Genomic DNA, 14,301 nt, shown 5'->3' with positions numbered 1-14,301 from the left:
GAGCAGTTTCCACGTATTTCTTCAGGGAGCTTCTTAGAAAATTTCCCTCATGTTTTCTGAAACTTTCGTAATAAACTTCTGGATGTAAAAGTTTAGCTTTTTAAAGAAAGCCAATTATTTTTCAAAGTTTACCTCACACCTTTAACTCATACCTGAACAATGGACACCTGTTGCGTTTCTGTCCCTGCTATGATTTACTCAAAAGATATCACAACCAAATGAACATGAGGCCGTTTCCAGAACCGCATCATATTTTCAATTATATATTAAACAGTTAATGCCTTAACATCTTTTTTTAAAAAAAGAATTCCACTTTAATACGCAGCCTGCCAGAAATCATCCTTCCTACTTCCAAACTGTTCGAACAAGCAGCGCGAGCTGTGCCAGAGTCAGCCACCCAGTTTGTTTCGGAGCCAGGGTCCACCAGTTGTTTGTTTCCGAACCTCTAATTAGCTGCCTTATCTTTCGCGAAGGAGTCTTCTGGTGCTAAGTTTTAATCGTCCAAATTAATTGAAATACTGTAGCAATGTGAGATTAACATTTTCAAAATTAACAATGCATAAAATAAAAAGTCAGCCATGAATCTGCTTTGTAGCAGCAGCCACTAATGAACTCTGCAAAACAGAGCCGATCCCACTACTAATTTTCCTCTGTCCTGTGCGGTTAAGTCTTGGGAAAATATGCTTCCCTTGCTCAAAGGCAGTAGGGTTCACAGGTCTTTTAGAGGTACTTTAGGCTCAAACAGGAAGAGTAAGTTTAGTGCCCACCATATACTGCATGATTCTGGGTAAACCATTTAAACTCAAGAATCCGGGATCTGGCTTCCCTCCCATGGTTGGGTCCTGTAAGGCTTTAAGTGCTAGGATACCCTACTGCCTTCTTGGCTGGCATGCTCTGGTGAAGTAAACATCCATATAAGAAAATTCTCACAGCAAAGAATTGGGAGCAGCGCCTGGCTATGTGTGGTAGGTATCGGGGCCTTCAGTTCCATCGTCTAAAGCTAGTGTTGCTTCCCGATACCTGAGTCTGAAAATGGACCCCTCCCCAACGGAGTCTCCAGATGACATTACCTTACATGCTAAATGAGGCTTTGGGAGCAAACCTGAAGCAGAGAAACCGGAGTTAAACCATGCTCAGGTGACAGAGTCATAGAAACGATAAGCTGTTATTTAGGACAACCTGTTACACACCTATATGGAGCCAGGGCAGGTGTATAGATACATTAGTGACAGTCATCACTTCCAAAGCATTAGGTACTGACACCACGGGAAAGTGCTTCATCTAGCAATCAATTTGACCTTCACTGAGACACAAGAAAACAGTTGCTATTTATCCCTATTAGAGGTGATAAATATGCATAAACTCTCCCAAGATTATGCATCCTTGCTGACCTTTGCCAATGCAGAGCCCTCAGTATAAACCACAGGCTCTGAAAATTCTGACATAAGTTCAGATGGAAGGAATAATGGAATGGAAAGGGTTAAGTTCAGAGGAGGGAGGGGAGGTCAAGGGAAAGGAGAATGTAAGTTAAATAACACGAAAGGTCTTTGGGAAAAGTCATGTGGCAATCTACTGTAGACTCTCTCACACACACAGACACACACAGACAGACACACACACACTGATTCATAGAGACTAAGTTATGCTCTGTCCTTACCTTTCCTTATTATTTGCTTTCTGTCGCAGCTGCATGCTATGGCCTAAATGTAATACATCCATGCCCATGGTTTTCCTTCCTGACCCTTCCAGCACTTGGGCACCTTCTTCCCATTCGTTCCCATGGAATATGATATTTTAGGATCTTGTTTGCTGTTTTCTAATCAAATGGGCCAAACTGTACTAACACTGAGTAGGCAAGACTGGAACAAAGAACTATGGCCTTCTAAAAGTCCAGTATCTGTGTTCATAGATACTTAACGTTTCATGAGCAAGGACACAGATAGAAAAACAACCATGAAACCATAAGACAAGAAAACTGCTTCTCTCTTGGCTTTGTTGCCAACTAAAGCGACCATTTGGGATCAGAGTTTATTGGTCTTCTCTGCCTCCTATTTCAGGTTACGCACCTCCTTGTTTACTTCAGAAGAACCTACAAGTAGCTACGGACTGTCGACTGTCCCATTCATAAATCTATACCATAGACTTGGGCAGCTCTTCATAGGGTGAACAGTACTGCTATCAAGCATGTCATGTTTTACTTCTCTTTCTTCCAGCAAATATAAATAAAAAAATAAAATACATGCTCATAAAAGCAAGGAATTGTCCCTATGATATTAATTTTAGTCACACAGATAAAAAATGTGTTGGGCCCCCAAAGGAAAAAAATGATCTATAAAAACAAGTGATTGGGGGAGGGGGAGGGAAAGGGGAGGCGGCGGTGGGGAAGAGACAGAAATCTTTAATAAATAAAAAAAAAACAAATGTTGAGAACCTAATGTAAACTTTTCTTTTCGTTCAAATTTTAAAAAAATCAATTTGATGATATTGAAAAATAACTACTAATATGCTATTTTGACCGAAATTTTACAAACTGTACTCTCCTGATCCAGTTAATGGGATAAACCTATTTGTAAATAGAACTGTGATAATAATATAACCATAAACTAATTTGTCAATGGCTTCTCTCCTAGGATCAGTTAGATATTACACCAAATACTGTTATTGAAGAGTCATAAGTTTTGATCCAATTGGTTTCTTTCATCTAACAGTTGGGACCACAGCTCTGAAATGAGATTATCTGGCTCTCAGAAGTGGTTGGCCTATAACAAATTTCTGAAATTTCTATTTTTATCTAGTATCGCACGGTACATAGTTTGTCTTCTTATATGGAGCAGAAGTTAACTATCATGGCCACAGACACAGAGATGGAGACATGGGTTGTAGCTCATCTTCAAGGTAAAGAACATTTTAGCAATGATAACTGTTCAAAGTAGCTCACTATGATTATGACTTCCTTTTTGGACTGCTTCTCTAAACATTTAATACCCATATACTTTATCTTCTAAAGATAATATTATCAGTAAGATTATGCTACAAGTTTGTAAGTTACCCTTAAGTAGATTCTTATATATTATAGCACAAATATTTTGTTATCTCTATAATCACATTACTGCTACTCTTTGCCACCTAAAAGGACCCCCCCATGTATACCTATGAATATTCACTTCCCCTTTGTTCCTATTCTAAAGCTACCCATGCTGCATGAAAGACTGGCTTGGCAGGGCTTGTACAGACCTGCCAGAAAGCAGTCGCGGTCCTTTGTGAGCTCAGAATGAGCTTTAAAAAGGAGAAATAAATCCTCAAACCGAAAGAGACGTGAGCCAGGTGCTGTGATGTTCATTTCAGAAATCTGTTATCCTGGCAAGGAGAATTAGAAAGGTAGTCCCGAAAAATAACTGCAAGGGGATCAACTGCCTCAGTGCAAAACTAGTCCTATTGTTCAGAGTTTAATAGAAGCTTGGAGGAAAATCAGCTGTTTTAGAAACCAGGGCACACTCTCCAGCTTCCTTCACAGCTTGGATTTCTCATTCCTCTGCAATGAATCTTAATCACCGGGTTCTCCTTGCCCCATTTTGTCTGTTCAAGTTTATTTGCTCTCAATGTAAAATATAGATCTGCACCTTCACAATTAGGCTCCCAACATTTAGGATAGGATTTACAGATTTGATGGAAAATGATTTTAGGGCCGACAGAAAAGACAGAAGCAGGAATGACTGATTAATATGGAAATATGACAATCTATGGAATTTGTCTCTTGTTGATTGCAGACAAAGGCTCGCTGACAAAAACCTCCAAGAAGGTACATGTTTCCGTCACTTAAAAGAAAGGGGTCATTTTTAAAATAAGCTTTTAGAGCCGTGATTTTAAAAATAATGAGCTGTTGGAGTTTTTTTTTTTCCTTTTTTTTTCTCATCACTGTTTTCTACTCCGAAACTAAAATATAAGATTTCTCTATTGGATAAGTTGCTCTGTGTAAAATCAAATGTAAAGGAAGTCAGCAATTTTATTTAGATTTGGAATGCAATCCTTTGAAATTAAAGCTCCACGAAGAACCATATTAAATTCCAATTTAATACCATAAGCCAGCATAACAAAATGTTTATTTACATAAATGCAAAGCAACTACACATAAATCAGTTTAACAGTAATCTGAGCCCACAGTTTCTTATCTTTTCTAATTCATTTAGCTTATTTGCATGGACTATGTAATTAAAAATATTTTCCTATGTTTGTAAGAGTATTTTCTAAGCTACTATGTTATACCATCAATCGTCCAAAGGATCTGTATGTAGAATAGTTAAATGCTAAATTTCCTTACAACTAATGTATATACATAGGCATTTAAGCAACTGAAACCTGGTGTTTTTATCTATTCCCTTCCTACCTAGAATATAAATATTATGGAGAAGGACAATGTTGTTTTTATAATTCACAACTTGCCTATGTTTAATGCCACATAAGGCATGAGGTTGATGATGACAGATTACTTGGATCCCGTCTTCACATAAGGACAAGGGGAGCATGAATATCAGTCCCGCTCATCTGGAGGAGAGAACCTGACCATTGCTGAAGATGCATCTGCTAAGAAATGGTTAAGACAACTCCTAAGGGTCTAAGACGGCAGCTCTTCCAAGTCATGGGTATCACGTCTATAATCGAGAAGGCAAAAATGAGCACACAAGCTTTTGCATCCACTTAGCCATTATCTGATCATTTATTAGGCAAGGTTATAATAGTACACATAAGCAGATTAAGCTCAGAAGAGAGGAAGCATTTCCCATCCTCTCCATCTAATCTTTAGACAGCACAACAAAGAATAAAAATCTGAATTTTTTAAAGTTGATGATGGTGGACTCACATACAGGAGGTTATGAGTTCCACAAATAATATGACTTTACAAAAGTCTAAAAATATGAACTCGATGAAAAGACCACATGCAATGGCACCCAGATATACTGCATGCAAAGAGAAATCAATCTTGAGTCTGCAATACTTAGACAGAAGGAAATTTTTAAATCTAAGTATTAAAATTTAATTGGCAACTTTGACCTTGAGTGCCACTTGAGGTGAAAAATATTATAGCAGTGCTTGGATTAACTTGAGACTTATGATCTCATGTTCTTGAAAAAGGCCCAGCACCTCCGTGTTCCTGAAATAATTGATCTGTCTGTTACAAGTGTTGTTGTCCCTGATACCAACATCTGTCTCAGGAAGAGAGGTACAAACTGATGAGAACACCTTGCTATATATAAGTGATTCAAATGAGCTACCAGAATTTGCATCTGACATAATATTATATTTATAAAAGCAATTAGGACTAAAAAATGATTTAAAAAATTCTTAGCCCGGTACAGAACAAGGAAACAAAGTAAAACCATCATGAACATGGTATCTAAACATTAGGTATAGTTACTAGTAGAATGTTCTGAGTGTCAGGACAAGCCGCAGCACAAGCCTATAGCTCTCATGGTTTGGGGTTGTGCTAGAGATCCACAAAAGAAAAAAAAACCCACAACCCATTTTTCAACTAAAGTTTTCATTCCCTTTATTAAAATCAAAACCTCTAATAATTATATCCAAAACAAATCACTCTCAACCATCCCTCTTTGTTGTATCTTTTAGTAAAGATAATCAAAAGACTGTAAAAGTTGCTTAACAAACAGGAAATAAAGGAAAAGATAAAAAATTATGACAATTAAGCAACTTTTGCTTGCTTACTTTTTCAAAATGGGGTCTCATTATGTAGCTCTGGCTGTCCCAGTATTCATTCCCAATACAAATTCAATATACAATTTCACCTGTTTTCAAAGATTTAACTTGCAACTATTGATTCTCCACTTGTCAAAGCGTCCAATATTAAATATCTTGCTGTAGAACAAATTAATCAGCATACTTATTGCCACCAATGAGTATGTACAGTTTATGAAGCACATCCAAAACTACTGTTTAGCCAGGCTGTGGTGGTGCATGCCTTTAATCCCAGCACTCAGGAGGTAGAGGCAGGTGGATCTCTGTGAGTTCAAGGCCAGCCTGGTCTAGACCATGACATGGTATGTACTATGGCCACAGGTAAAATTCAAACAGTAAGAGACAGGATACAGGTGACACGATTTTGAGAGAAAGGGGAAGTGGGAAGGGGGGTTCCAAACGGGAAAGTGAGAGGGAGTTCAGTACAGAAGAAGGAGGGAAAAGGGACAAACGCCACCAAGGTTGCTTGATAAAGCCTTAATGATTTGTATACTTCATACATACCTAAAATCGTATCCAGCACGAATAAGTGTACACATAGACACACACACATATGCACACACATGCACACATCTTAAAGGAAGCCATGACACTAGGATTAACAATCTTCCCCCACAAGAACCACAGATCAACATAAACCCACTACCAGGCATGAAAAATCTCCTTTAGTTAGTCAGGGTACTCCACATGACTCCCAAAACAATGGCTTGGTTGCCTCTCGGAACTTGAAGGTAAACCCCGATTGCTGAAAACGGGGCACACTAAGAACACAGGACTCAGACTGTTTAAGCTGGATGTAACTTGAAAGCCTCCTTCCTGTGGCCTTGCTTCCATGCTACCAGAAAATACTGGGAAGACGCCAAAGGAGAGAAGCAATTAACAGTCCCACCCAGCTGTCATATCCATGAAACCACAACAACCTATGAAACCACAACAGGAACCAGCAAGGCAAGATCTCCATAAAGATGGAATGCGTGGCACTCGCATGGTGGTGGTAGCCAACTGCTGTCTAGTTGGAATACAGCCCACTAACAGGAGGAACACCATGCCTAGTACTAGAAACTTAGCTAACTTCCTGAGGCTAGCGAGGGCATGGATCTTAGACTAGAATCTACTAGAGCTCCTTTGCTAAACCAGAATAATTCTTAACTGCATTCTAAACCTTATCCTTACACCCACAGTTAAGTGTAGCTAACAGCTTTTGTCCAAGAAGCTGCTTTTTGCAGCAGACCATCGCATAAAACCACAACTGGACACAATGCAGACATCAATGGATCACAGGAACCCAGTCCCAGTGGATACATCTATGTCACAGCTCTTGCCTCTACAGCTCAACAACCAGCTTAAAAGATGGGGCACAAAGATCATAAGCCATTACAGTGGGATGTTTATTGGGAATCAGTCTCTCGTAGAAATAGCTGCATAATCGAGATCTGAACAGTGGAGATATCAATAGAAATACTAAGTAGGAAGTGGGGAGAACTTATGGGATCACCTCCTTGATAAGGAACTATAGGTAACGTGAGTGTGACTGCTGAGAGAGGGGGAGTTAGCCTGTCCCAGGGATGAGCCCCCAAATTGGTTGTCCAACAGAAAGTGATCAGCCCTGAAACCATATGCACACAAAGAACAAAAACCAATTCTGGTTTAACAATAATAATTGTAAAAGTAGTGTAACAATAATAACTGGGAAGAAGAGGCTATCATTTGGGGGGTTATGGAAGAAGTTGAAGTGGGGAGACTTGGGAGAGGTTGGAGGGAGGAAAGGGATGAGAGGAAAATGATATAATTATATTGCATCCAAAATGTTTAAAAAACAGATAAAAATAAAAAAAAAAAACAAGACAGTCAACACCTAAGGAAAAATACACAGTCATCCATCAGTTTGTGTAATGAACACTAATTAGGTCTTCTGTCCACATAACTATGTATTAAAGACCTTTCCAATACAAAAGGCCCACGTGTGATTTAGTTTTGCACATGGCTCTGAAATCTGATCCTGGTGAAGTAGGGACATTTGGTACCCACAAATAGTTTGTTTTTCTACAATACACTTTTTTATGGGATTCTTGAAAGCAATCAGCATATTAGAACTTGGAAAAGTTAATTGGATTAGTTAGAAATGGGGATAGGGTGGTCAAAGAACCCTTCACAGCAAAATAAAAAACAAATGGCAACCAATCCTCCTAGGTAGCCCTGTGTTCATTCTGCCTCAGTTGCATGGATATCTCTTTAAATGCCTTGGAGAAACATCTCCTAAGAATTGTGAAAATCTGTTGAATGACAGTTACACCTGTTGATGACAAGGCAGTTGTCAAACCCGGGCTCATTCTGAGCAAATGAGAACAGCAGGTCAGCAGAATGAAGCAGAGATACAAACGCAATCAAGATGGACAAGGACCTCAGACCTAAATCCAGGAGTGGCTAAGGGAGGAAGTGTAAAACCTCACTGCAACTCCAAACACAAGATCATCACCTATCGGCTTCTTCACAGAAATGTGAAGAACGAGAAATATGCTCACACGCACGTATCATAGCTCCAGGAGAATATTCTAAAATCTACGGACGTACTTCTTGTATATTTGTAAATTTATTCTTCATAAAGCGCTGTAGGATAGAGCGGTATGAATTTATTTTGTTACCGATCTACTTGGCTGCATTTAGAATCTGAAAACTCACTATATTTTCCTTTAAGAGATTGCAGAAAACTGGTTGTGAAGCAAATTGCGAAGAGTTAAATGTGCATCTTCCGACACTATAAATAAATGCATTTCTCTTGGAGGAAACAGACTAAATAAAAATGCACAGAGGTGAAAAAGAAATTTCAAAATAACACTTTTAAAGGCCAGATTATTTCCTGAACTAGAAATACAACTCATACAGACAAACAAACAAACCACATCGCTTATACACCCGTACCGTCCTACTAAATAAATACAACTAATGAAGGCTCTTCTAAATGGCACCACACAGACCCCTGGGAAGGATCCTGGCTCCAGAAAGTCAGAACTATTAAAAAGGAAAGCAGAACCCTGTGTTTTTAAGTGACATCAACTTTGCTCTGTAGTTAAAAGAGTTAAACCTATCTCCAGATGTAAATGAGGCTATTTCTAGCCAGAGGCAACAGGGCTTCCATAATCTCTGCCATCTCATAAACCGGCAGGGCCAGCCTGGGTGTGGCTTCAGTTAAAAGATGTTAGGCTTTGGAAAAGCAGCTTTACAGCTAGATGAACAGTGCTGCTGCCGGGAACACAAAGCCAAACAGAAATCCAGATTATTTCCCAGCAAGGTAACTCTGCATTTCACAGTCCACTTGATGGGGCTGGAGTCAAATTCATATAGTCGGATGCTTTATCTGTGAATACCTTTTACACCTCCAAGGATGGGATCGTGCACAGAACAAAAAGGGTCAGAGATTAAACTGTGGAAGGCATTTCTTAATGGATAAAAAAATAATTATACTAAGATAATGATAGGGGCAAACTACAATGATAGGAAAATATACTGTTCTCTGCAGCTGAGTCAGCGGTCTCCAGGGGACACTTGTTCACCGTCCTGATTATAAAACCATACAGGTAGAGAATAAGAAAACTTCCCCAAGTGGGGAAGTAAGTGGCAGTGGCGTGCTCTCCCTTGCCCTCTCGGAACACACTAAGTGGCAGTGAGCTGCTTGGTTTTCTTACCTGATTTAGGAGGAGAATGGGGAGGGTGCTGGGTATGTTAGCATTATGCAGGCACCCTGAGGCTGTTCAGCAAGCAAAGAACCAGCTCACCTGCTGACTGTGGAAAGGGCTGGGGGTTAGTCACCCGGGAATGATTTGCACTTAAGGGCTTCACCTCCTGGTCACAAGGCATAGAGCAAACTGTGGGAACGAAGGCCCTCTGTGCAGCCGACTCCCCGAGAAATTCCCATATACATTCATAATCACTTAACTGGAGTTATCATAGGATATATGACGAGAAACACACCTGGGTCCACCTGTCTGGGAGCTCGCCGGAGTCCATTGGTCCGTTTCTGTGTGGAAACGACACATAGACATGTTGGTAATATGGCACACGATCATTATAGCTCTGATGCGCTTGCAATCAATGTCGCCTTAGATTCAATTAAAAACATGGCTAAACGTGAACAAAATGTGGTTTTCACATTTGTATTTATAATTTAATATAATTCCCCTGATAAGTTTTCACTGAGAATGTCATGACGTTATAAGTCATTGCCACAAGCAGAAACACCTTTGTTTGCCTATTTTATGTATCCTGACCCAGTAGGATTACAGAAACTAGGAAGACTAACACCACAGATCCCAATGAAGAAATGTGAATAACACAGTCTTAAGCAGATCCGTACAAATTCTAACTCAAGTATTTCTGGGCCGTGACAGACCAAATGGCTGAAGAAGCCACACAGTCCCAAACCAAAGACCCAAAGTCCTGGCTGCATAAAATACTTAAATAATAAATGTGTCTTAATTACAGATGAGCTGTATCTTGATACTTAAAAAAAAATACATGCAGGTCATGAAGTACAAAATCAATTATTATAGAAAAGGCATTCCTAAGGAAAACTGCACACTATGAAAGCAAGGTAAGGGATTTTTAAATCTAAAAATGTGTGGTTACTATTTGATTTTACTAGCATCGAATTCTTTGCTATAATTAGTACAGTAATTTCACTAATGAAGGATTGATTTTTTTTTTTACTTTTCGTTACAAACAAATGTGAAGCTGCGTGGAGGACCACTACATGGAGGACCACTGCACGCAGGACCATTTCACGCAGGACCACTGCACACAGGACCACTGTATGGAGATTTTCATGAGAAATTTTCTTTTTATATGTATTGGAATTTGTCATTGTGTATACAGGGCCATGGTTTCAGTTGGAGGATCCCTCACTTTGAGCAGCACACATAAGTTGTGGACTTTCTCAGGGAAGTTTCTCACGTTGGTTTCATTCCTAAGTCAAATCACTGAAATATTGAAATGGGGTCTTTTCGTCTTCTCCAGGGGCTCAAAGCCACATCCTGAAGATTCTAGGGTTCTTAGATAAAGCAAATAAAACAAATTTTAAACATGTAATTTTTGTTTTCACCCCAACTACTTTCCAAATGCATTTGTAAAAGACTAATAGGATCATTAAACTCTGCATGGGGTCTTTGTTGAGCAAGCAGGGTATCTATTCTAGGAAAACCATTATACGGGATCACTGTGAGAGAAACTGTTGCCCTGGGCTACATGGTGGCCACGTCACAAAAGGGAAGGCACATGGGTTACAGATCCACTTCTGAAAATATGGGAAAACTGATGTCAAAAGACAAACTCTTCTATACCTAAATTTTTTATTTAAATTTTTTGAGATTTCTATTGAAAGGGCACCAAGGAACACAACTTGAGATATATTCAACAGAAAAATATCCAATGAGGTCTATAGTGCCCGTGTTTGCCTTCTCTCAACACCATCACCTTCTGAACTGACAACAGAAATCGTCTTTGCCTGTTTTGCCTTCAGTTTAAGATTAAAGTAGGGTGGTTAATAATAATACAGAAAAGGAGATTAACTTCAAAGTCAAAACATTTCTGCTTGTGTTTTCCCATCTTTCAGGGAAAACTATACTAACACTTGGTTAGGGTGGTGGGGAGGGTTCATTCGTCCTAACGGTTTGGAATCAAGTGATTCCAATTACTAATGTTATTAACTTTGTGGAGTCATGGAGGTTTCAATTCACACAAAGGATATGCTCTGGGAAACAACAGCTTCTGCGCTGTGCTGTGGTTTTGAACCAAGATCTCACTAGACTGCTGAAGCTGATCTTGAACTAAACATGCTCGAGACCCTCTTGCCTCATCCTCCCCAGGAGCTGAGACTGCACGCATACATGAGGGCACCCCACTATGTTCTTCCTCCAGGAAAGTCATTTAAGTTAGTCACCCTCAAAACAGAAACTTTTCTGTAGGAAAAGCAGGCAGTAAAATAAACTATCTATTAAAGAAATTCTGCATGCAGAAGGAAACCCCAGCTGTTAAAACAAAGTGCATCTGGAAAATCTGTGATTAACTCAGACAGCACCTTAGAAGCATCTTCTACCACAAAAATCCAAAGATCTTTAGAACTCTTTCTGAAACATAGAGTGCAATGTCTCTGACTCTAATGCAATTCTCTCTCACACCTATTTTCTCAGCCAGACAGGGCTGGACAGACCGGGTCTGCAGGTAGAAGATGGGAAAGAAAGGGCATATATGGTTGCCTTGCCTGGAAGCTCTCAAGTCAGAGGCCCAGGAGACGTGAGAGTCATGTCTCTGGAGTCAGAATCTCCTTTGATCTACCCAGAGGGGTTGGAGAGGCAAACCTCATTTTATAGGCACTGGTAATTATTTCTTGCTTCACTGTCTTGTCTTTTTTATTTTTTTTAAATACTTTTATTGTCTAAAACTCTCCTGGTCTTCTTGCCTATGTGGGGGAAAATGATTCCCTCTGTGGATTTTTACCAACAACACTAGGGGACGTTTCCTTTCCTGTATGGAAGTTAGCTTTGGTTCATCCGCAGTGAGGGATCGATGCAAAGTGGAGAAAGGGGTGGACATATAAGAATAAGCTTGCTTTGTGTAGTCAGAAGGACCCGTGATGACCTAGGCTGTGAGTGAGTTAACCACAGCTGGACAGCTGTGCAAGCCTCTGGTCCTGTGGCTGTGAAAAGACTGGCCTGCCTTGACAATGAAGTCAACTTTTAAAACAAAAACCCATGGCACTAAAGGGTAAGCAGAAGAGAATGCTAAGCCAGTATAGGAGAGGCAGGGGGTTTGCAGGAAAAGAAACAAAATAAAAAAAAAAAAAAAACCACATTCTTAATATTCTTTGTTACACTTTTCCTAAAAGGGAGCAGTTTCCAAGTGAATTGGCTAGCCTCAGAGCATAGTATCATCTTCTCTCCAGACAAAGGGGAGGTTATTAGTGAAGTTACACATTAAATGAAAATTGCACTATTACATTCAAAGGTTAAGAAAATCACTACAACGCCGAGGCTATTTTTTTTTAATTTTCAACACGGGGATTAATTCCTTTTTATTAATAGGCTCACATGTAATTTTAAGGGTATAAATGTGTCTGAGAGAATTATTTAATATCATGTGAGAATGATTAACCACATCTTATTAGCACATTCTCCTTCTGCAAATACACCCACTTCACGTTACTTCCTTGAAACCAAATGAAATCATTTTCTTAGGGAAAAAAAGAATACCCATGTCTAATAGGATAAATGTGAAGTAACCTTGAGTTGAAGCTTGAGACGCCACACGCTATGTTTCCCAATAATCTAAGACCAAGCATGCTGAGAAAGACCATGCGGTACAAGAAGGATCCTGGCACCCCTGATTTAAAAAAAAAAAAAAAAATTCCATCCCTGTCTCGGAAAGAGTAACAGAAATTTCAGGGTAACTGGCAGTAGCCTGCAACAAGTCATGATGTCCCATTATTTTCAGAAAACACTGGTGCCATATTATAGATATTCCTTGGTCTAAACTCTAGTTCCTAACACCACTAGCACAGTGAGCAGCTGCATCTACCACAAGGTTCCTCCTACCACACCCTTGCCACCCTGCATGCAGAAGTTCCGCAGGGACACAAGTACACAAAAGACAAGCGAAGGGACCTCTGAGGACATTTCCCCGCGCTTGCCATCCTTTCACCGACTGTATAAAAACTATCTGGTAAAAGCATACTAATAATGCAGCTGCCTTATTGGCCCGGAGGTGATTTTTATTTTACAATACTTTCTCCTGCTGACACTGGAGACCCATGATGACAATGTGCTGATCAGCTTAGTAAATAGACTGAGATCCTTGGTTTTTACTCATCTCACACCCATTTTATATTTAATTTCCTCTGCTAATTTTTAACTTAAATTTTTGCTATGGTACTTTAGCAGAGTCAAGGTAAAGTTCTAGTTCTGTTACTTTTGATGGACAGCCAAAATAATGGTGGTGCAGAATCTGTCATATGTTGCATTCTCTTCCATTTCTGAAGTGACTTTATAATGAGAGCTATCCTCGAGAGCCGCCATTGGGAGTTAGGCCATGCTAAACCAAGGGGAAATGCTTGATTTGATGCGCGGGACACAACAGTGGCCAGGTTTGTGCTGAAGAGGAAGCTACCAGGAACCTGAACCCATACACTCGGAACTATGGCAGAATTCTCACAGGTTGCTGCAGGGCAGTAAAACAACAGTTCACGGAGGGCGCTGGGTCCTGCCATCGTTCTGATTAGCCCCGACTTCATTCACTATTACCGTAAAATAGCCACCTTTCCCCTCAACCGAAGGCTTCCAGACAACAGCTGTGAAAATTCTTGATCCCGTTCATGTTTTGACAAGTACCTGGCACTCCCTCCATTTCTGTTCCACTCCGCCAGAAAAGGCACATTTAATACCGTAAGAGCCCAAGCCTGTTTCGGTTAGCAGACCCCTGGAAACGCAACGCTTACAGAAAAAGTTGAAACGGCAGTCTTACCTCTGGTGGTTTGAATGGCCCTTGTTCTGAAACAAATGTAAAAAT

The 14,301-nt window shown here is 39.9% G+C and overlaps 1 protein-coding gene across 3 annotated transcripts in view; it reads right to left on the bottom strand.

Annotated features, from left to right (window-relative positions):
* Vav3 (vav guanine nucleotide exchange factor 3) overlaps positions 1-14,301 on the bottom strand; it is a 303,685-nt gene that overhangs the window by 88,238 nt on the left and 201,146 nt on the right. For 2 of the 3 annotated variants that reach the window (XM_050120991.1, XM_050120989.1), the window contains exons 18-19: positions 14,257-14,282; positions 9,718-9,763 (exon numbers count right to left, since the gene is read on the bottom strand). The exons of the other annotated variant lie outside the window; for it this stretch is intronic. In XM_050120991.1, coding sequence (XP_049976948.1) covers positions 9,718-9,763; positions 14,257-14,282 — 72 coding nt within the window. The remainder of the gene's footprint in view (positions 1-9,717; positions 9,764-14,256; positions 14,283-14,301) is intronic. 3 annotated transcript variants of the gene reach the window in all.

The sequence above is a fragment of the Alexandromys fortis genome, unplaced genomic scaffold, assembly GCF_014885135.2.
Source record: "Alexandromys fortis isolate MF-2015 unplaced genomic scaffold, M_Fortis_MF-2015_v1.1 scaffold_176, whole genome shotgun sequence".
NCBI lineage: Eukaryota > Metazoa > Chordata > Mammalia > Rodentia > Cricetidae > Alexandromys > Alexandromys fortis.
This window is presented reverse-complemented; position numbering and strand designations above follow the sequence as displayed.